This window comes from Amblyomma maculatum, chromosome 2 (assembly GCF_055883805.1).
Source record: "Amblyomma maculatum isolate TAMU_Amacu chromosome 2, ASM5588380v1, whole genome shotgun sequence".
NCBI lineage: Eukaryota > Metazoa > Arthropoda > Arachnida > Ixodida > Ixodidae > Amblyomma > Amblyomma maculatum.
Genome location: NC_139345.1, coordinates 99,937,317 through 99,960,932, shown reverse-complemented (window position 1 = coordinate 99,960,932; position 23,616 = coordinate 99,937,317). Strand labels below are relative to the sequence as shown.

Below are 23,616 nucleotides of genomic sequence, written 5' to 3'. Positions count from 1 at the left end.
ACATTAGGCTCAGAACATCGTGGCTCAGAAGGACTGCACTGCTGCACTACAAACTGCTTATGACATGATTTGCCTGAATTTAAGCAGTGCATGTTATGCTGTCTTTTTGCTAAGTGCAAAGTTGGTGCCACCGTTGTTAGTACTTTCGAAAAGGTGATTTGGCGGGTGCAGTATATCAAGCCAAATCAAGTACCTGATTAATCCGCATGTCCGCCAGCTGCCTCTTTCCCCCTTCTATACCCCTTCTGTCTACCTCCAAACCTCCACTATCTCTTTCCTAGCATCGTGACACCGCCAACACCGCAAGCAGTGAGGTGTGTTTCGTTTTTAGAGATCCATTGTCGCTGGTTCTGTTTTTACTGACGCGGGTACACACCTGCGGGCTTGCGTCTAGATATGCAGAGCGTTATCAACACCGTCAAAGGCACGGCCCTCGGCTTCGCCGACAAACTCACGCCGATTCTCAAGGTATTGCAAACTTTCTGTCTTTCGGCCGCCCTGTCAAGCTGTTAACCGACCCTGAATCGCGCCCTAAACGAGCGCAGAGCTTGTATGCCGTCTAGTGCTTTATGCTTGTTTGCGGTTTACGCAGGAGTCCAAGTTCAAGGAAACCGGCGTCATCACACCAGAAGAGGTGAGCACGCCTTGATCGTCGTCGTGTGTCATTGTCACGGCGGTCGGTGGTCTTGATTATCTCATACTCTTTGTTCTCTACTTGCGCGCCAGCTGATATCAGCGCTGCATGACGAAAGGGGTCAGATCACCTGGCACCTTGTGGACAATTGTTACACACAGGGAATTTGGTGACTGCTTACTAGATGTGCAAGTAAGGAATCTTTTAAAAAGCTGCAAAACATTGCGCCAACGTTGCAATATCTGGCTGTGAAATCCTATGTAAAAAACTTGTTCCGCAGTGTTGCCGCGTGTGTTACCTGACCAGTGCCAGCATCGTCAAAACTTTTCCTTTCGGGTCACCGTCGCACGGACTGTTATTCAGTCTTCCGATTTAATATTTATCATTCTATCCGCAGTCATGACCACACAGTTTGCAAAACTATGCAAACTAAGTCGGCAATAGAACAATGATAAAGCCTATGAGGCGTATGCTTTAAACTCTGGCCATCGTCAGTCCCATTGCATTTTTTTAACGCGCTGTTATAATTGGACTGTGCCCGTTGTGCATAGCCCTAAAAATCCGTATGCGTATGTATGTCCAGTTCTGCACGAGTGGAATGCAGCTGCCCAAGCATTACGCTTGGCTGGGTGCTTTTGTGCAAGGTAGTGGGCTACTGTCATTGGCTGGGATTCTGCATGGAACACAAGCGCCAACTCAGATTAGCTAGCTCTATAAATGAAGATCAAGTTTTGTCTTTATGAGCGAAGTGTAAATAATATGACATTGGCTCATGTTCTAAAAACTGGCACCTTTTTTAGTATTTTTTTTTTTTAATATGGCATACTTGTTGTAATGCACAGGCAGCATAGTAACCCCAAGTTTGTGCCAATTCTTATCTTTAAGACAAGCTCAGTACTGTCATCATACACTTGATTAAAGTTTTGGTACAGTAAGCTGAACTGTGGAGCTGGACTGTGAATAAATAGGGCTGTCATAAGTTGTGCAGTTTTCACAACCATATTTCGCCACTGCTTTCAAGAAAAATGCAGAAATAAGTTAAAATTAATGCTTAAGGCTAGTATCAAGGACTTGCTGCAGTAGCCAAGGTTGCAGCATGTACTTTGTCCTGGTTACCGAGTAGATTTATTTTACACAATGCAATCATGCTGGTACAGGGTGGCCCTTAGTCATGGTTTACATCGTTGTTCCAATTGAGAGTGTTCAGTTAGTTTGGCATGGATGGTTTAACATTCCAAAGTTGCACGTCGGCTATGATAGATTCCATTATAGAAGGCTCCAGATTAGCTTTGGCTACCTGGAGATCGATCCTTCATGTGTACCGATTTCGCACACGGCACAATCATTTTTGCATTTAGCCTCTTCCACTTTATGCTCAACAGGTAAATGCTCTTGCCACTACGCCACTGTGGCAGGTAAAATGGTGAACTGAAACTTTCAGATCCACATTGGGGAATTAAAAACAATTGAATTCCAGTAGGTTCACGTCAATGTTTTGGAAAGCTCTGCTTGGTCCTACTGCCTGAAATGTCATGATAAAATGCTTATGCTTACTTCCTTTGTGTCTGTGTAGTTTGTGCTGGCTGGAGACCACCTTGTACACCACTGCCCAACCTGGCAGTGGTCGGCTGGCGAAGGCCTTCCAGCGAAGTCATACCTCCCACCGGACAAGCAGTTTCTTGTCACCCGTAATGGTAGGCATAACTGCCTTTAATATAGTGCAGTACATTGTTATAAAAAAGGATAAGCCTTCACATTACCACTTCATTATTTAGTTATTTACGATACTATATCAGTATCACTTCAACTCTTCCAGATGCCACTCACCATTTTAATAGGTGGAGGGGCTTTTTTTTACTCTCATAGATCTTTTATACAGATAAAAATGACCAGATAGCCTAAGCTATGTGTTGTGTGTGTTATCTTGGTTTATGGTACTAACCTTTGGGTAGGAAGGGAGTTAGTCTGCATTAAGGCCAGGCTGCAGCATTGATGGTGTCTCTTTTTATTAAGAAGGAAGAAAAAAGAGCGAGATTAGTCTATCATAATGTCCAGTTTGTAGGCCTACCTTTAGGGAAAACTGAAAATGAAAGCAAGTGAAAAAGTAAGCCAGGAAAATATTGTTCTAATGCCATTTGAGAAAGCGAATTAGCGATAATCCTTTATGAAGTGTGCAATAGGGAAAACTGCTTTTCATAGAGCATTGTCCTGTTTTCTAAAGTAACAGCATTTTTCTTTCAAGACGCTATTACTACACTGATATGAGTGACATAGCTAAGTGATAATGCACATTTATCTCAATTTTTTCCCAGTCAAAAATGGTTATGCATTCTATATGCCATTTTTTTATAAAACTCCAAGGCTCTGGATTACTGCTTTGTAGAGTAAAAAGCTGCTTAGGGAGCCAAGTATTAAACCAGAAATAGTCACTCGGCTCTGAGGGGCCGACAGGTTTGTTTTTTATGCATTGCCAGCTTGATATTAGCAAAGACTTCTTTTTCCGTTGAAAGCTGTTCACCAAGCTCCTACATGATGACATGATTTCCTTCACCTCTTCATTCACATTTTAAAGTAGGCAAAAGTGTAATTATGAGTTTTCATTCCATTCTTTCCCCCCTCTTTATGTACCCATAGACTGATCTAAAATTGCATGTGGGCATACTTTTTTGTTTTGTTTCAGTATACATTATTTTTATTCTATAATATCAGCCTACGCCGCTTAGAAAAAAAAAAAGTAAACAAAAATACAACTAGCTGATTTGAATAAGTATGTACTTAAGTTAGCAACTTGGTGCAGCACTAAATGGAAGCATACTTCTCAGCTTGCATCTTGGGGCTTTGCACACGGTGTTGATCGTACACCGTTCGTGGTAGTAAAAAAATTACATCTCACCTTTAATTATTGATCACTATCATTGTCATGGCACTCTGTACTTGTTTTTTTATCACTGGATGAATAGTCGACCAGGCCCGTAAGGACAGCGCGGTAATGAGGAGCAAGCACTGCCTGTTATAGTAGAAGTTCCCAGTGTAGTGTAGCGCGCACATTGATAACATGTTCATGTGAGCTTACACAGCAAAACTCCACCTTGCCGTTTCCGTCAGCAAAACTAACAAAGGGCCTTGGTCTCAAAACTTCAACTTCAGTTGTGCACTTCCATTTGCACTTATCTAATGCCGAATTTAATTTCAAAGGTCCATATCACGCTTCTTACAACTTTTGCTCAAGTGTGGTTAGACCATTGTATGCACTGTGCGTGCCTTTCACACGAGTGAGCATTCCATGTGGCATTTCAGTGCCTTGCTACAAGCGCTGCAAACACATGGAGTACAGCATGGAGCACGAGAAGGTGCTCGAAGAGGAAGGCGATGAAGATGGTGGCTGGGTGGACACGCACCACTATGCAGGTGAGGATGGCAGGCTGTTTGCACACATGCTTTTATTTCTCTCATTCTTCATCAATGGGCCGAAGGCAGCGATTCGACTTGCTCCACCACGCTGAGTGAATGACAGGGACCAAATTCTGGCACCTCTTAGCAATACATGAATAAAATGCTGCTAACACAAGGTGTCAAGTGTTGGGACTTTGTATTTTGAGGATATCAGTTCAGTGTCCACTCTCTTGTACGAAATAAAATTGCACTGACGATTTTGTGAAAATGATGTCTGGATTGAGTTTCTGGGTGCAAAAAGTGCCCTGTAGTGCACATTTTCCCGCTTCAAGTATATTGCTGCATAGAAATTGCAGACCAGTGTCTGTTGATGTCAATGGTAGTGGTATCATCAACAAGATATCATCATCATTAGTGCCTCTTTGAAGTGCCATATAAGCACATCTATATTAAGGTCAAGGCAATTTGCTATGTGGGATGTTGCAACTCCCTTGCTAATTCTTTTTGCACTCACCATGTTTACCACTGAATTCATTTCAGATGCAGCATCGTCGGGCCTAGCAGATCAAGTTCAGGAGATGACACTGGAGCCTTCTGTAAGTGTAGAAACGCACTTCTTGAGACCAAACCTTCGGAGCATCAACGTTTTTCATTCTTGCCTGTGGATGGTCTTATCTGCAGCTAATAGGTAGTGGTACACCATGCACATAATTTTAGTTTTTCTGTATTTCTTTTCATTGCACTTCAGAATACCCTTGTGCGACATAAAGATTAATTTTTTGTCATGTAGTTTGTGATGTTTCATCATGGAAAACGTCATGCAGGAGTGAAGAGGAAGAAATGGTGCAATCAAGTCTAGAAGAGTTGAAGTGTGCGCTTGTGTTGCCTAAGCACTTGCATTGTGCGCATCCTTATCCCTGTTTGTTTTGTGGCGTTCAGTTCTTAGGATGGAGTACAGGTAAAATTTAGTGTCCTTGCACTGCTGACCGTAGCCCCATCTTCAAGGAAATTATTTTTTGTGTGTTGCTGATGTGAAAAAGGATAGACGATTGGGCAAGTTGGTATTGGTTCATATTGGAAAGGTGCAGCGCAAAAAGACACAAGACAAAAAGAAGAAGACAGACAGACAGCGCATGTCTGTCCGTCTTCTTTTCATTTTGTGTCTTTTTGCACTGTACCTTTCCAATATGAAATTGCTGATCTTACTAATATGAGAAGACCTTACTAGCTGTTTTTATGCATTAAAAAGAATCCGATATAATGTGCCCTTTGGCAGAGAAAATTTGATAAAACTTAACTGAACTTCGGTGCTTCATGCAGAAACCTGCTGCGGGACCATCCATAGCCCAGAGGCAAGGTTGTGGAGATGATGATGACGACGATGATGATGAAGAGGCTGCTGACATGGATGCTTTTGTGGAAAGTGGGCTGCTGGATGCTGATGACCCAGTGCGTTCCTGTCTTTCTTAACTTCTATCTCTGTGCATAAATTTCTCCTCCTGTTGTATGGAAGGCTAGAATGAGAGTTGTTTCGCTAATAACAGTTGTAATAACTACTGCTAGCACTTGCAGTGGCAGAGCTTCACAGTGTTTTAAGTTCTAGGTACTGGTTACCACCTGAGCACGGTCCTTAGAGTTGTTGGTTTGCTGGGTTTCACTTGTGAAAACATTCACCCTGATCACCTATATTCCTGCTTGCATAGTGGAGGCTATAGATAAAATGAATGTCAAGCTGCATTCGCTGCAGCCAATGCAGGCCAATGTAGCTTTCATTTCATTTCACTTTTATTTCCTTGAAGACACCCTTTTGGGAGTGTTAAATAAAGGGTGGGGTAAACATAAGTCAGTACAACATTTTCATGATAAGTGTCTAGAAAGGTGGATGGGCAAGTGATGGCTGCAATTTCAAGGGAAGATCATTCCAATGATTTGCTGTTTCGAGGAAAAATGACTTCGAAAAAGTAGTCATACTGTCATACGAGCACGTTGACTTGAAACTATCAATGGATGACCTATGTGATGAGATGTGCATGATGGAGGTGCGCAGATGTAAAATCCCTGTTTGAGCTGGGAATAGTAAAATTTGTGGAACAGGCACAGGCTAGAAATGTGGGGACGGAGGAAAAGGCTTGATAATTGGAGACAGCTGTTTGAGAGATGAGAAGCTGATATCATATGAGTATGTGTAATGAATGAAATGGGCGGCTCCGTTTTGTGCGGGCTCTAAAGAGTCTTCCTCTCACCAGGCAACTGTCATCAACAAGACTGAGCCAGCAGGAGTAGCATCCTGTGTAGGCGATGGGGAGCCTGGCTCACTAGATGGGGCCATTGTGAGCACTCGCACCTACGACCTGAACATCACCTACGACAACTACTACCGCACTCCACGGCTGTGGCTGTATGGCTATGATGAGGTAGTGCACCCTTGTGCATGTTTTTCTTGGATGCTGAGCGGGAGCTGAAGATAGTGTTGCTTTTAACTTGGGCCACTGACTTTCACACTTGTAGAAGTGTGCAATACACAGTTGTCAGCTTTTCTTTTTTTTTATCTTTTGTCGTATCTGTTGCGTTACAGTAGTCTTTTATTGTACATCTTTAAGTAGGAAGAGAGGAAATTCATTGTACTGAAGATCACCACTTTTGTTTAAGGGTTCCTTGGGCTTCTGTAACATCAAAGCATGCTGGGTGTCCTGAGCTTTATGCAGGACTCTGCTTATTGCATGCATATAGACTGGGGTATGGCCGCAGCAAGCTTTCTAGATTCACATTGTTTGCTCTTCAGTGGTTTAAAAAGGAGAGTTACATATTTGGAAAGCTGTCGACAAATATGCATTCAAACCAATGTGTTGCCTACTTTATGCAGGCTTCACATTGCACTTTGCACAACTGCCTTTGCTATGGTATCTAGTGCCCTGTTTGTGTCTTTATGCCAGACCTGAAAGGGACGTGCACTGCTGTCTTCAGCTGAGACCTGTGTAATATTCTGTGCAGAAGCGGCAGCCATTAAGCATGGAGGCCATGTACGAGGACATCAGTCAGGACCATGCCAAAAAGACAGTTACAATGGAGGCTCACCCACACTTGCCAGGCCCACCCATGGCCTCCGTTCATCCCTGCAGGTACTGCTGCATAAGACTTGCACATACGGGGTACACTGGTGTACATGGCAACCCCTTTTAGCCAGGGTCTACTGTGGGCTACATTTCTTTAACCAGTCGCACAAAAAGTGATGTTGCTAAAAAGACGTGTGTGCGTTTTCACCCTTGCTGCCTTCTGGGCACACCCTTTTAAGAGTCGATTTTTCTAAAAATTGGCAGGTTACCGAATATGCATACCTTTCAAGGTCGAATTCTTAATAATTATGCTTATGGCATTAATCATCATCTTCTCTTGAAATGCACATTCTTTGTTCAGCAACAGTGGATTCCATTTGCAAATTATTGTGTGTAGTATTGTGAGCCATGCTTAAATGACACCTTTATGGTAAACCTTTAACACAGTTTTAAAAAATGTATCTACACAGAGGAAGGAGAATGTTGTTATATAGGAGACAATGGTGGTTCTTGACAAAATTATTTCAGAGTCACAATTGGTGGCTTTGGGATTGTCACGATTTGAAAATATGAAAAAATTTGACGGCTTGTTTGGCAAGAAGTGGTGCATCCTGCTAAATTAAGGCTCCTTTTTTGTAATTTATATAAGCTTTCCTGCTGGGCTGTAAAAGCAAAATTTTCTGGTTGTAATTAAAGGGAAAACAGTTTCCAACTCCAGAAATGAGCCTGTATTTTAGGCATTTCATATTTCGAGCACTTCTTTGCCCCTGTAATGTTGAGGTCATTTACAGCTTTAGAGGAAGAAAGGCAATCGTCGAGTGGCAATGGCTAACCTTGCAAAGAGTTCAGCTGCGTTAAATTTTTGCCAGTTTTCTCATGCTAGGTTTCTCAGTGTTATACAAGGACTCTGTAAAGATCTGAAGAAAACTATTTTTTTTTTGGAAATTTGCAGAATCACTGTACTGCAAGACATATACCTTAGATATACTACTGCATTCAGTTGCTGTAAGTAAAAGGATATGCTTAGTTGCTTATGTAATTTGTGTTATCAATGAATATGATGGAAATTTCATTTTCACCAGCACTCTATTTTGTTCTTTTATGGGATAATGAGTTGTGTTAGTACCTTATGTCAGTTTTAAACTTTGACCTAATTTCAGCACATGTTATGCAGCAGAACCCCTTTATAGTAAAGTCACTGGGACCAGCAAAAATATTTGCTGTATCAGGGTCTTTACTATATCAGTGTTCAGTGATGACATGGTCCTGAAGATGCTGTCTGGTAGTTTAATAGGCACTTACTGAACACGTCTTGCTGCTTAATGAAAAAAAAAAAAAAAAAAAAAAAAAAAACCTGAAATACCTTCTACCTCACTTTTATCATCTCTTTGTGCAATTTTTTCATTATAAACTTTTTTTTACGTCTTGTGGAAGTACCTCTTAAGCATGAGAACGTGATTATGAATGCAACCAAGTTTGATTTCATGTGAAAATCAAAGCCTTGCATGAACATGGTGTCCCTTTTTGCTGTTGCTGTCTTTTAAAAGGCAATAAATGATTATTGCATGTGGCACTCAAGTGCTCTAAGACTGCACTTGCTGCACCTCCACTTTCTGCCTCTGCTGCCTCATGCTTTGTGCTGCACATTGCAGTGAATGTTCATCCATTTCTTCCCCTTCCCTATTTCTTGCTGCACTTTTACTCTCCTTTACTGTCTGAATGGACCACGCCGCCTGCTTGCTATGTTTGTAGACAGCTTTTTGTTTTTCCTACGCGCTGCGCGCTTTCCCTCACGGCTCCAAGGCCTTTGCAAAGTAGGCTTCTCCTGACTGCTGCTAAGAATAGTGGTAAAACCACCTAAACGAACACACGGCATAATTTTTCTCTTTTCAAATACAAAAAATCTTTGCCTCACGATTTTAGCTAGTGGGCGGGTGGCGATGTCATATCATTGCAGTCGCTGCCGCGGCCAGGAGCTCTTTACTATAACCGATTTTCACCAAAAACGTCTTTGCTATAAAGGGGAAAAAATGTACAGTTGTCTGTGGGATATGAACTGGGACTTCAGTTTCACTTTACTATATCAGAGTTTTAACTATATCCGAGTTTACTATAGCGGTGTTCTACTGTGAAACATCATTTGCAACAGGTCGGCATACTTTGATGCAAATTTTTCCTGCTGGGAATTTTTGCACATGACCACCAGTTTTGTTTGATAACACAGTTGCTTGAAGGCATGGAATAGTTAATGTGTAGTAACTTTATGGTAATGGGAATCACAGTCATGTTGAGTTTTGTTTGATAACACAGTTGCTTGAAGGCATGGAATAGTTAATGTGTAGTTACTTTATGGTAATGGGAATCACAGTCATGTTGAGCAGGTGTACTAGCAGACATTGATATATGTCAAGTTTGGTTATGTTTGCTGTTTTGCTTCTAATGCCTTCACGGTACTGAAAGTGAGAGCAGCAGCTCGTGGCACTGCTGATTGCAATTTTGTTTTAGCCTCTATCTCGTGTACAGACAGAACTTTTGCATGTAGTTGCAAAAGGGCTGAATTATTTGGAAACAAAATCACTAAAATAGTGTGTGTGCTTCTAAAGCCTTTGATTACCATGGCGTTATTTTTCAGGTCTTCTACACTGTTATCACATTGTCATATGCATTCTAATTGGAATTTCCTGCTAGTAACAGTATGTCCCCTCTATACTCGTCACTTGGGCCAACAAAAGCTTTTCAGTAGCATCACTCTGACAACACTGCCTGGTAATTTGGCTATATGCTAAATAGGTAGTGTTGGTTAAGAAGAAACAATTATACATGCCTTCCATCCTGTTCCAGTTGTTCCTTCATGTGCTAATACAGTCAAACCCGGATAATATGAATTTTGGTTTTATCGAACTCACGGAATATCCCCTATAATCCCCTTGAAAATCCCATATAAAAGTATAGGAAATCTGCGTCATATATTAAACTCCGCTCCACGCACTGGAAGGTGCACCTTTCCCAAAGATGAATGCATCACCCTCGGCCGTTTGCCGCATGACGTTTTCAAAGCACGTGCGGAAGGAACGAGAGGGAACAGTTCAGCGATATCTGGTCTAGGGCAGCGCCACGCCCTTTCCCCAAAGGCGCGCACCTCTGCGGTGATTGCTTGCTGCGCGCCAGCACGTGACATTTGCAAGCCATGTGTGTGTGAAGGAACGAGAGGGAACCAGTTTGGCAACGGCCGGTATGGAGTCGACGCAGCCAATGCAGCCATAGTGTTTAGGAGAGGGGGAAAAACGCGATAGAGCGAAGCGCAAGGGTGTGCCCATTCTTCTGCCGAGTGTTCTCTCTCCTTCCTCTCTCTTTCCTGGTATTCGTTCGCGTGTGCGCCAAGCCAGCTCAGCCCATGGCAGACAGAATGTCGGACTTTCTCCAGCGTGTGTTGTGAACTGTCTGCGCGCGGCGGCTGACGTGCGATGCGTGCTGAATGTGCGTAAGCTGCGGATGTTAAGAAGCGGCAGATTTTTTTTTTTTTTTCCCCTTCTTCTTCTTCTTCCTTGCATCCATGAATCAATGAAAGCATGCGGTCAGCTGCAGCCATGACACCCGCTTTTAGCATTGTCAGCTTCAAACGGCATTTGCAGCTAACATGCTTTCCAATGATTTTGTGGCAGCAACTCCGCCCAGCAGTCGCAGAACTGTTCCCTCTCGTTCCTTCCGCGCGTGCCTTGAAAATGTCATGCGGCAAACGGCCGAGGGTGATGCGATTGTCTTTAGGGAAGGCACGCCTTACAGTGCGTGATAAATCAAACCAGGCTTGTGCAATCAAGTGACCGCAGGAGCTATCATCTTGGCATGCTGCCAATAAATGAGCTGTGGATGTGGCGGCCGAAACGGAGGGAGGCGCCGCCGACATGCAAGCTAAAACACTCACGATTTCTGTTATGCCATGGCGACGCAAAAACCTGTTTTGAGCTGTCGCGACGTCTCGAGCGGCAAGAGCGACGCAGTTCCAACAAGTTAGAAATTTTTCACTCTGCCACTGCCGCATGTCGCAGAGTTCGCTCAATTGCTTGCATGTGAACCGGCTTTAACGCTTTCTCCTCTCCCCCCCCCCCTCTCTCTCTCTCTCTCTCTCTCTTTTTTTTTTTTTTCAATTTTTCAGGGGGCAAAAGTGGAAGGAGGGTTCATTATGCGAGTAGGTTGATTACGCGACAAATACGGTATCATTTTTCACGATCGTAAGCGGCGTCTCAAGCCAAAGCCAATTTCTGCATAATGAATTATCGATATAGTATCAAACTATTCCGCGATCCCCTTAGAGTTCAATATACCCGGGTTCGACTGTAATTATGCTTTTATATTTCTGATTTTGTCCGGTGCTTGTTGATATTTGCACAAATTTGATGTGAGCACGAATATAACATGAAGAGGGAGTTGAAAACATAAGCTTTGTATTGACACGGTATCATCTTCCTTGGCTTCTGTGTGATTTAAGCATTGTTGAGACGTGCTCACAAAACAACAAAGTATGACAGTGCTACCCATGCAGTGATACTATGCCTCCGCTTCTTGCTGCTGCTTCGTATAGCGCACTGTTCTGTGTTACGAGCTAGCTTTTGCCCCCCTTTTTTCCCGTTATTTAGTCCCCTTTTCAGCAGTCCGTATTGAGTTTTTAGTGTATCCAAAAAAAGGCCTTCGTAAAGTTAGCTACTCTTTGCAACTCACAAAAGTGGTGGTTAAGGCACCTCACAAAGTGCACTTTTTTCATTGTTCACATCCATTTGCCACCTATTCAGTGAATTCCCTACACATCCACTAAAAGGTATGACCACACCCCCTTCCTCAATTGTTTTTCTGAAGGCACCCTCTAGTTTGTAGCAGCCTTTTTTTTTATTTTACAAGTGGCTACCAAAAATTACTGCTGCTTGTCCTCTACATTCAGCATCCCCCCTTGCATATTTAGATACGTCCTCCCATAATTGCAATTCCTTGGGGGACCCTCTGCTCTATACTGTTGGTCTTGCATTTACGCCGTTAGGTTAATTACTCATGTTTGTAATTCCGAGGTGTCCTTGACCATGTGTGCATGATGTCGTCATTCCTAGTGAAGCACGTCACCATGGCCAAACTGTCTTTACTGTAGCACTTCCTTCATTAGATATCTCCTTACGATAAATGAATGAAAAAAAAAAAATGTGCATCATCTATGGAAGGTGAAATGGGATTGCAGTATCACTATACTGTGCCTGTGCTGTTACTGTTTATATATGAATCTACTATAGCAGTGTATAGATTAAGAGGCCTTAAGCATAGCTTAATTGGACCACAAAAAGTGCATTATATACTATGAATGAATTATAAACAATATCAGTGGAGGAATTCTTAAATGTCATCTTGCTTATGAAAACTGCGACTGGTAATTTTTTTCCACTGTTGCAGCATTGCATCATGATGATGCAGCAAGTTTTAAAAAAGAAAAATTACACCACTTTTAGGTGGCAGATACCCTGTAACACTGGAGCTAACAGTGCATTCCATCCATTAAATATTGCAACTAACAAAACTCTAGAGGTGTTGACGACCAAGAACAGTAGTTACAAAGCTAGTTTGGATGCACAAATCCCAGCAGTTATTTGCTTCTGTCATTTCATTTCAATTCATACTACCATTTTCTCACACTACCAGACATGCTGAGGTGATGAAGAAGATCATCCAGACAGTGACCGAAGGTGGTGGCGAGCTGGGAGTCCACATGTACCTCATTGTGTTCCTCAAGTTTGTCCAGGCTGTCATCCCAACCATAGAATACGACTACACCCAGAACTTCACCATGTGAATGAAGCTCAGCACATTTGCAGCACCTTGTTCATTTTGGCTTCTGCAAGAAAGTGGCTGAACAAGACTTTCTTTTCTGTCTTTTGTACATCAAACACTGCAAATGCTTTAAGGACAAGAGACGGCCATACACCTTGGCTTGCACTGGAAGTCTGCAAAGGTTCAATCACTGTGATGCGCATGCAGTACTGCATTCTTCTGCCTTTTGATGATGAGCAAATTGCTCAATGAATGTGCTGTAGGCCAGTGCCAATCAAGAGAATGAGGGATTTCACAGCACGCGGCTTCCTTACTTGAGTGATACCTACTTGGTCTCATGCTATTTCCTGCAGTGCCTGCAGCATCTTAATAGCTTTCTCTAAAATTTTTTGCATGCTTATTTGCCGAGTAGCCGCAGACGTGGCATGGATTGTGTACAGAATTTAGGGGATGCATGTTATGGTAGAAGTGAATTAGAATTGCTCACTCAGGACAGGAGATGCATAGAGGGCACCACTCAGAAAGCAGTGCTTCTATCCTTCCAAATGCTCTTGACTTGTTTAGCGGTCCGGTTATCGTAGGACTCTCTATTTGAAGTCCAAGTCATGCAGAAGGATTTTGCCTGCAGGCTTTACGTTCGAGGCATCGTTAAACTTTTCGTCATTTGTATCAAATGGACAGGGAGATGCAGGTGGGTTGCGTGTTTTCGGTTGTGCGTGTGTGTGCAGAGGTGAATAAAGTTTTTGCAACCACTTTTGCTTATATAGGGAACCAAAGCTGGAGTACTTTTGCTTATATAGGGAACCAAAGCTGGAGTTTGCTCCGCAACGCCAGCGCTCGGTTTCCAGCGGAGCGGAGAGGAACTACAAAACCTACGCGCATCCGCGCTCGCGCTGCGCGTGGCTGTCTGCGGAGTCTGCGCAGCCCGCTCGCTCGGGAGCGCGTGCTACGTTCAGCCGCGCGTGCACGCGGAGCGGGAGAAGGAGAGTGAGGACGAGGGGGGTTGGTGGCGCGTTCTCGCGCGCAAAGCCGGCGCTCTTTGCCAGTGGGATTTCTTAATTTTGCTTTTTTCTGTGCCCCGGCTGACATAGAGGCTGGCTGGAGGCATGTTTTTTATCGGTGCTTTTGAAAGCAAGAAATTATGATTAATTGATCGCCGGACATTGTTTTCGAAGAGCGCTTGTTGGCAGGCTCAGACATACATAAAAAAAAATGAACGCGAATTTGCTGCTTGAAGGCGGGAGGCAAACGACAGGTATCTTGAAGGACTTGAGGCGGCACCTCTTGATGCCTCTGTCCATGTTCACAGAATGAAGGGTCCAGCCTTCGAGTGCTCCTTCCTTTCCCTTTGTGACAGGTCACTTGAAAGGGGCCTATTCAGCTCTTTGGGGACAAACGTTTTAGGCAGTGCTGCCGGCGACGTGGGGCCTGTTTTCGGCGCGTTTAGGATGCGTTCCCTACAAAGGCACAAAGCATGCCGCCTTACCCTTTGGTTCCTGCCGACACCGGCCAGGGGAAGTTCACTGCTGCGGCGCTGCCATCCGAAATCAATGACCTAGCTACCGTTAACGATGAGGGGTTTCTTAACGACCTGGGTCATTCCCCAGAAGCCGAGGCATGCCATTTTTGCGGCAGTTTCCTCTCCACGAGACGAACAGTAAGGAAATGTCTGACGACTTTCCATGCAGACGGGGACATCTCTCCACGGAAATCTTTGTCTTCTTAATTCTACTGTTACGCTGCGCAATTCCTAGTTCAGTTATCTCCTATAGCGAACGCGCAGTTTTGAGCTCCCGAAGCAGGATCGCGTATGAGGATAGGATGATTGACGTAAAGTGATCGCATTAATGACGAATATCTGTTTTTTGAGGCTGACCCGGTTCCACAATGGCTGCTTCAGCACCGCCAGTTAGAAAAGTACGACACACGAACGGTACGAGATATCCCCCCCCCCCAAAAAAAAAAAAAAGGAAAAAGAAAGGCCCGCAACCATCCCGTTACCGTTTCCACACAAGCTTCGCGAAAAAAGTGCGCCGTCATTATTTTCCTTCTAGTTCTTTTCTTTCTTTCTTCTTCCCCCCTCATTGTTAGAGCGCGACGGTGGCCACAATGCGGCCGGAGGAGGAGAGAAACAACCGAGCGCGCGCGCGCAAACACGTGCTAGAAAGCAGCGCGGAGCAGGCGACAACATGCTTTTCTATGCGGCGGCTAGCAGACGACGCGGCCGGGCTGCGCGTAGATTTTGAGGGGGTCTTCATGGAGGGCGCTGACGCACAGAGCGGCGCAGCGCCCCCTGGCCCAGGTTTTCTCCCCTATTGCTTGTGAATGTAGATAGTCACTGCTGTTACAGTGAATATCACAAGTTAAGCATCAAATACAAATACATCCTGGATATATTGAATTATTGTTCATATTAAACTGTCTAGAAATTCCCTCGAATATTGACTAATGAATTTCTTTAAATTCAACGAATGCGTTGAATGACACTGCACATCTGCAAATGGTGCTTCTCCTAATGGCACTCTCTCAAACATTTCTATCGGGCGAAGCAATGTTGGGTGTGCCATTGGGCACTTACTAAATCTGCTTAATGTGAGGAATGTGCCATATGATTGGCAACAGCCTCTGGGCTAACCTGGCTGGCCGAAGGCTACTGCTGAAGGCTTGTTTTTCTCGCCTTGTATACAAAGGCGTTATAAAATCAGCGGTACTCTAACCTCAATAAAGATTATTGTGCATATAATGTGCTGTTAGTGTGATTAGACTTCTTGCATTAGCCAGTGGCTAATTACAAAGCATCAACAACAGCAGCTTCGATGTGAAGCGGGCCAAGCTACACCCAGTGGGTGGCACACCACTACAAAATGCGCATCCCTAGCATTGGTGCACAGCACTAACTCATAGGTTACATGCATTCTAATTTACTGTTGTTTCATACACAGAATTATCAATAGTGAAAATATTTTGCGATTCCTTCGAAGAGTGATACATCTGGGTTATAAGGTGGGAAGTCTTCGGTTTGGCAAAAGTGTTGGAAATGCTTGTTTGTGGTCGGATAACACCTTTATGGAAAAATTGGCTGTGATGTTTGCAGTAATTATTTGTGCAGGTATTTTGTGTACTTTTTATGTCTTACAGTGTTACTTGCATCTGGTGAAGTTGGCACATTAGAAAGGGTGCAATGGTGAAAAATGAAAGTGAATGCACAGATGCTGTATTGAACTGCCTTGGTGTCATTGGATGGTGACAGGGTTAGCATTGGGCATTTGTACAGTACTATCATTTTATAGTAAATGGCAATATTGTTCAAAGGATCAAAGGACCTAGTGCAAAACATTACTCGCTAATTAAATTTTATGTAGATGTTGTGCAAACAGCAAGTGTATGTTTACATTTGAACTCCATGTACTATGTGCCGCAGAAGGTAGTAGAAAAACAAATTTTCAGCTGTAAATGGTGAAAAAGTTTGATTTGCATAGGACATTTCCTTGGCTGTGTTCATATTGTATTAATCTGAATTTGTAAAACTATTCTTTGCCTCGACACCTATCAGGGTAGAATGAGTTTTAGATGAGTACACTATATTAAAGGAAACCAAACAAGGGCTGAGGGGGAGCATCAGTCTGCTAGCTATTGTATTGAAGAGTACACTTGTTGGAACATCGTCTAGAAGTCTGAGGCACCCCCTTGACCCTTACTTGTTTTCCTTTGACCTTGATAACTATCTATCAAAAATTCAAGCATGAAATGGCACCTAGTAACTTGCCTGTATGCTTTTCACAATGCTAAGGATGCCTGACATCACTGAAGCATAGTAATGGCAATTTTTTTACACTGAAAAGCCAAGTTAGTATTTTAAATTGCATAAATAGCATTTCACCATTCCCGTTGCATTAATCTTGGTTTTCTCTACAAGCATTGTGTCCAGTTTCTTTTCCCGACACTTGTGGGGGATACTCCAGGACTTTGTCACCATTCTTCTGCTTCTCTAATGTCATATCATCTTAACCTCTATTACTAACTCTTGTGTCCATATTCCCTTGTGCCTGTTCCTTAGCATCCATGGAAAAGTGGTTCTGGGTTTATGGCATGGATTTAAGACATTTATGAGGTAGGATGGACAGTTGGGCGAGTTGGTGAAATTGCATAGTGGGTGGTACAGCGCAAAGACACGAAGCCCAAAGAAGAGAAGCACGACAGACTTCTCTTCTTTGCGCTTCGTGTCCTTGCGCTATACCACCCACTATATATTTATGAGGATAGATTTATGACAGTTCCCTAACTAGATGGCAATTCTCTTTCTCCCCAGCACGTCATGCCATCCATGCCCTTCAGTCAATATGCACCATTCTCCACCACAGCACCTCAACTCGGAACTAAACACATGGCTGTGTACTTAACTTGTCCAGGAATCAAGGGCATGCAAGTCCAGATGTCACCAATGGGTTCGAATTTGTTCTTCACACCTGAAATCTAAGTGAAAATTGTTTAACGCCAAGGTCTGGCAATATTGAGCTCATCTGGGTATCTGCGCACTCAGGAAACCCCACAAAGAGGCCGCCGACTTCTTACCCCCGAGGGTCTAGAAACCGGGCACAGGCGGACCTCGTGGGGGATTTCTTGAAGGAGCGCATGCACTCGTTTTCTGAGTTCAGTGCAAACTTCCGCGCTGAGCGTCTCATCTATCCGTCTCGCCACCCATCCCTCACTACCAGAAAACTGTCAATCTGGCATCGCCTGCAGACACGAACACTGCCGACACCAGGTCTACTATCAAAATTTAAGCCGGTATACCGTATATGCACTTTGTGCTCCCACCCCAATGCCACCCTTACCTACATTCTTTTATTCTGCCCGGCGTCTCCTCCCCCGCCATGCCAGTGCCTCTTCGAACCTGGGAGGACTGGGAGACCTCACTGCGGCCAGCGGACCCGGCCAGACAGAAGATCGTCGTCAGTCGGGCCGCATACGTCATGGACCAACATCACATGAACATTTAGATCGCGAGTGGGGTTGTGCGGAGACCCAGGAGGCCTATGTGCCTCAAATTTTTCGTAAAATAAAGTTTTCTCCTCCTCCTCTACGAGGACTGGGTTGAAGCCATTGAGAAGTATTTCATGACTGAATGCTTCAGAACAACTTGGCGGGCCAAATGATGCCACACACAGATTGCTGAAAGATCATTCGTACAACTGGTGACCCATGGTACCCTATCAGAGAGAGATTGGTGCTAAGCATTTACTGCTCAAAGGTATGTAGACATCATATTTCTGGTTACGTGCCTTCTATATTTTTATGAAGTGTTCACAGCAGCATACATGAATCACACCATGATATTCCCCTATAACTGCTAAACAAGTTTCTCTGCTAGCTCAGAGTTTATACAAAGGCATAAAAGCTGAGCACGAAAGTTGCTTTACGTCGCATGAGGTATGAGAAAACTGCAGTATAGTCATGGATGCGGTGTTTTAATTTTGTACATTATTTCTGCTTGCTTGCCTCAAGCTGAAATGACAACACTGTATCAACGACTATATTGCACTATTTTCATGCCTCTTGTGACGAGCTAATATTTGGCATCGCAGCCGTCCTTTGATCGTTGCAGGGGAAAAAAAAGCATGCAACTGAAATGAGGTGTCTGTATGCCTTTTGGCAATGTATGAAATTTAATGGCTTCATATTCATATGCTGCATGCATCAGTAGGCTGCATGAGTAAGCATAAGGTTCTTGCAAATGTGCTGTAGCACTAGGCCACAAAATGCTGCTGGATGATATTGCACACCTGCTTGCCTTTCACAAGCAAAATTCGATGAGGATTAAACTTCGATTGTCTATTCGCACAGAATAAGACATCTTTCGAGCTAAGCTGATGTCTCTGGCCATGCGGCACATTGGCAGTGTAATTCATTCAGGAATGCAAGGTTCATTCAAGCAAGCAGATATGGCAGCATGTAGATGGCAGCCTGACAAAGCTTACATGTTTACCACTCTGATATACTACTGTCTTTATATACTCTCACTGGCAGGTTGATGTGCAGTGCATTTTGGCAGTCAGCTCACACACTTGTTGCAAGCTGCTATTCCGTCTGGCAGCTGGCAATGTAATCTGAACAGTCCCATAATACTTTCGGTGCTTCATAAGCGATACTCAACTTTGACAGTGCTGTTGAACATTTGTTTGACATCATCTGCTCCTGTCTGGGTCATTATTCTGAGATTTCCAGTCGACAATCGAAATGCACAGAAGTTATTGTGTGCAGTATGCAATTGACAAAAAAAAACACAAAATGTATTATACATGCACTAAAGAGAATTTTGAGCTCATCTTTTAATTTCAGGAACCCAATATATGCTCTTCTGGCATTCTTTTAGACTTAGAATCATTATCCTGCGTGCCTGCTTTTGCAACTGAAATGAGATAAAATGTTTCGGCTCCTGTCTCTTCTTTTTTTTTTTTTTTTTTTTTTTAACTCGGCGCAATGAGGAAAAGAAGTCACCCAACATGCAGAATGCGTTCCAGGCAATTGCATTGTAGCTTGCCCCTCAAATGTAACTTAAATGCTGAAAGCATTTATGGACACCACGATTATGCATGCTATAGGACTATTCGTAATAAAAATACTGCAATAAATGTAAAAAAAAAATTGGCTTCATTGTTTCATTCTTAAATTACGCAGTCTACTCAATCCAGCAAAAATTCTGCGCAGTCTTTGCAGACATGTTTACAATTTAATTAATATATAAATAAAAATATGCACAAATGACCAACCGCAGAGGCAGATATGAAAAGAACAGGCAGTGCATACGTTATACACAAGTGCCATAACAAGTAACACCGGAAAGATTTGCCTTCACTACAGTAAAACTTCCACTCAGGCAAAAATTGAAAAAGTTGTCAAACAACAGGATCACAGCAATAATAGTTCTCACAGAACCTTGTCCGGTCCACTCCCATACAAAACTATAAAGACTTGCTTAGTTCAGCATTAAAAGCAGCTGAACACACATTCCCATTGCAGCCACAGTTGTTTTTCTACTCTATTCTCCCGAAAGTATTCCAGCTTAGAGGCTTCGATGTCCAAAATGTATTATCAGTTGGACCATATCTCAAGAGATGACAGACTACCAAGCCTTCATGGTGCTTTGGAAATTTGTAGCACTGCACTGTAAACGAGATCTTGCTGCTAACTTTTAGTTCACCAAGGTACATCTTGCAACTACCACATCACAGTTACGCCGGCTATTATGCAGGCTGTTTTCCTACAACGCAATGGCACCACTGACTTCTGTAGCACTTTTCAAAAGGTTATAACACTATAAGACAGCAGGCCTTTTAACCTACTGCAAGATATGGTACATTGGAGGAACTATGCATTTGTTGTACGAACTGTATGCTATGCTGTGCTTTCATAGTCATGGTCGGTCAGCTTTCTTGAAACCTGGGTCATGCCTTTGCGGCAAAAGGAGTCTAGCACGGTGTTGGTTGCCCTTAATGTCGATAAAATGTAGTCTGCCTGGTGAGATAATGGTAGACGTTCCTTCGTCGCCAGTAACTCAGCTGCCCGGACACAGGTTTCATTGAGCTTGTGTAGGGCACAGAGCACCTCCAGCTTCTTCTTATCAGCATGCTCGCCCACTTCCTCGACAGACTCAATGCTTGAAAATGAGAAGCTTGTGCACTCTGCCAGTGCCTCGGGTGTCATCGTGTTGACAACCTCCTCAACCAACACCATTGGTGGCTCGTCGATGGCAGAGTCGGCATGAATCAGACAAGCATGAATGTGCCGGCACATGTAAGCACAGTTGCAGCTGCAGCGGTACCTATGTGAGCATGCATCACACTGCCTGCAGCGGGGCTCGCACTGGGCCTTGTGGCAGCTCAGCACTTCAAAGACATCATAGCTATTATCTGCCTCATTTACTTTCCACTGGCTACTGGACATGCGAACAACCTGTTTTGGAAGAATGTTTAGGGCATCGTCATGAGCTCTAGCGATGTTCTGTGCTGTCTGGAGCGTGTTCCTTCGACGGGAACGTTTTGACTTTGGTGGTTGCTCTTCACGGTCTGGTGTGTTCGGAGAAGCAGATGGCAATATGAACTCAGGGAAAGTTTCAACACACACTTCTTCATGGATGGTATCAAGGGGTGTTCCTTCAGTGGGTATCACATGTATCTGTACTTCTTCAACAGGCATAACTTGGACTGGGAGTCCTTCAGTAGTTATTGCTTCATAACTTAATGTGTCAATAGACACCGACTCACCAATGTGCATAGAGTCGAGGGTCACTACCTCTAATGGCATGCCATCAACAACGTTGACTGGTTCACTAAGAGAAGATGCAATCTTGGATTTCTTTGAGTTTGCAGCTTCGGGTGGCTTCTGCCGAAGGACCTTCAGGTAGTTTTCATACTGTTTGGACTCTGAAGCCAGCAGCAAATTATGGGCAATCTTGTCTAGCCTCTTCACTTTCAGGCGGCTAGCAATGCGTCTGAATAATGTGTGAAAATCCTCTATGTTGATTTCCAGGTCTCTGAAGAAGCAAGCTCCCCACTGCTCAGGGCGGCCTGCATATGTTGACTCAAACACGTCGCCAAAGCTCGCAGTGTCACTGTCCATCTTCAACATGGTGACAACACGACGCAACATTTTGTGGAACGATTCAGGTGTTTCTTGGCTCATGAGGAGATCAAGCGACCTGTTGACAGCGACCTGTTTCTCCCTGCCGCAAACCCATGTGTTGACAGCCTCGGTCCACGCGCGATGAAGATGCCACGATGAAAGAACCTTGTGCGGCCGCTGTTCGTCACCAAAGGCTTCAAGCCAAGTCGTGTAGTAGAAGTCGGTGTCTTCAGACATGAAGAATCGCGGCCTTAAGTCGCCCATGTTTTGATGAACAGCGCTAAAGAAAGCTGCCACGACAGCCGGATTCGCAGCACCACATACACACCAACCAATGGGAACCACTAGGCCCGCGGCAGTAGTGGCAAGAAGGGCCAGCAACGTGTACTCGGAGCTGTGGCCCGTCACAGGCTCGACGCAGACCAGAACCGGCTCCCTGCTCACCAGGTCCCGCTGGTAGCGTGTCTGGATCACTAGCGCCATGTCGTCCTCTGCCAAACCGCGAAATGCGCCGCTGCCTGTTGTAGCCGCGTCGGCGTCCGAGGGCGCCCCCCGGGATTTGTAGAACAGGATCGGGCTGTACGACTGTCCAGCAAAGCGCGCGGCGAGCTTGCGCACGCTTCGGTCGTCGTCCACATCTAGCTTCCAGGAGAGCAGGCCCTCGGCAACGGCGATGTTGCGGATGTCGCCCATGGTGATGAGGTGCGTCCGCGTTATTTCACGCGAGTCCTGTGGGAAATCGCTGCGGATGTTCTCAAGGATGCGGTCAAAAGGCACACCGCGTCGGATCTCGGCCAGGATCGCTCGCCGGTCGGCAGCAGAGATCCGAAGATGGGCGACGTCCATGTCGTGGCCGTAATGCGTCAGGCAACCGTTGACTCGGACCGAGCCTGTCAGCAGGCACTCCCGGGCGTTTAGGTAGGCCGTACACCAGCCGCCCATTTTGCACGAACCCTGCGACTTGACGCGGCGCTGCCGCGCTGTTGTCTTGAGATTGCTCAGCCCCGACCGATGGCACACATAACGGTGGACGGTGGCTCGGGCCTGCGTATCGCTGGCCCGCGCTGCAAATTGCGTCCGGTTAGCGCGAGAGACAAGGTCCATCCATTCGCGAAAGTCAGCCATGGACTCGAACTCTTCTTGCACTTCTACCAGCGAAAGGCCATGCTCGACGACCAAATGGTCGCGCATGTCGTCGCGCCGAGTGGCGATGTAAGTGCAGCCCTGCTCACCGCACTTAACCTGGCGGCCCACGTGTGGCACTTTTGTCGGGTCCGGTATCACCTTGTGCACGCGCTTTTTATGCTTGGAGAGGCTTCCCGACGTGCTGAATTCCTTGTTGCACAGGGGACACTTGGAGAACTTTCCCATGAACGCCATGGTGCTTCCCTTTCTGTAGCACCGAAACTGTCGCGCGAAAGCAGTTCGACGAGTCTTTCAACTACACAGACGCTATTCAGCTGAACTGTGGATTAACCGCAGTCCGGAGTTCAGTAGAAAGTGGTGACAGTCGACTTCACCCCGTGCGCGAGCCATGAAAAGCGTGCACACCCATGCACACTACCTCGATCAAAACAGAGCACCATTTTCTCTTGCAGATTACCGATGCCGGAAACCGGAAGCTTCTGATTTTAAAGCTGATGATGATGATCGGTAGCCAGAAAAACAAACTTTTTAAAGGCTCACATAGCTCACAGTTAAAAATAAGCTTTGTCCTTGAAGTATCTTTCTTTGATGATACTGTTGCTTTAATTCCCCTTTTTAACGTACTTTAGGTTCGGCACTACAGCGGCTATCAGAACAGGAGGCATGGATCAGAACCGAACCATGGTACCGAACCTCAGAACTATCACTGCCCACACTTAGCAACTGTTTCTTTTCTTCTTTTTTTTTTCGATGTATCGTTTTCTCTAAGGGTGTGACGTCTTAAAGCAACTCAGGCTATCAGAGACGCCGTGGGTTGACAGGGGATGCCGGGTGGCAAATATTCTTATACCGTGAGGGTGGCTGGTCCTGGCCTTGATGGTGCTGGGACAGGTAGGTCACCGCCGCTTGCGGCGGGGGCTATCCTGCCACCGAATTTTTATCTGTTGTAGGGCGTCAATTCAC

The 23,616-nt window shown here is 44.7% G+C and overlaps 2 protein-coding genes across 3 annotated transcripts; one reads left to right on the top strand and one right to left on the bottom strand.

Moving 5' to 3' along the window:
• Nucleotides 1–53: 53 nt before the first annotated feature.
• Atg3 (Autophagy-related protein 3) lies at nt 54–13,638 on the top strand. Of its 2 annotated transcripts, XM_084594838.1 has the most exons (10): nt 55–314; nt 395–468; nt 593–634; nt 2,208–2,328; nt 3,932–4,042; nt 4,568–4,623; nt 5,348–5,476; nt 6,274–6,441; nt 7,019–7,146; nt 12,757–13,638. In XM_084594838.1, the coding sequence occupies exons 2-10, from the start codon at nt 397–399 to the stop codon at nt 12,905–12,907; spliced, it is 978 nt and encodes a 325-aa protein (XP_084450964.1). In that variant the 5' UTR covers nt 55–314; nt 395–396; the 3' UTR covers nt 12,908–13,638. The 2 variants fall into 2 exon arrangements, with proteins under 2 accessions (XP_084450965.1, XP_084450964.1); XM_084594839.1 differs by having other exon boundaries at nt 54–468.
• Nucleotides 13,639–19,328: 5,690 nt separating this feature from the next.
• Nucleotides 19,329–23,111, bottom strand: LOC146199389 (uncharacterized). The gene has a single exon (XM_084594837.1). The coding sequence runs from the start codon at nt 22,885–22,887 to the stop codon at nt 20,281–20,283; it is 2,607 nt and encodes an 868-aa protein (XP_084450963.1). The 5' UTR covers nt 22,888–23,111; the 3' UTR covers nt 19,329–20,280.
• Nucleotides 23,112–23,616: the final 505 nt, after the last annotated feature.

Excerpts from the sequence above, each read along its gene's own strand:
- Atg3 (XM_084594839.1), top strand. The coding sequence starts at position 397 with ATGCAGAGCGTTATCAACACCGTCAAAGGCACGGCCCTCGGCTTCGCC. Across the intron at positions 4,624-5,347 it reads AGATGACACTGGAGCCTTCT|AAACCTGCTGCGGGACCATC; the intron begins GTAAGTGTAGAA and ends TGCTTCATGCAG. Across the intron at positions 5,477-6,273 it reads TGCTGGATGCTGATGACCCA|GCAACTGTCATCAACAAGAC; the intron begins GTGCGTTCCTGT and ends TCCTCTCACCAG.
- LOC146199389 (XM_084594837.1), bottom strand. The coding sequence starts at position 22,887 with ATGGCGTTCATGGGAAAGTTCTCCAAGTGTCCCCTGTGCAACAAGGAA.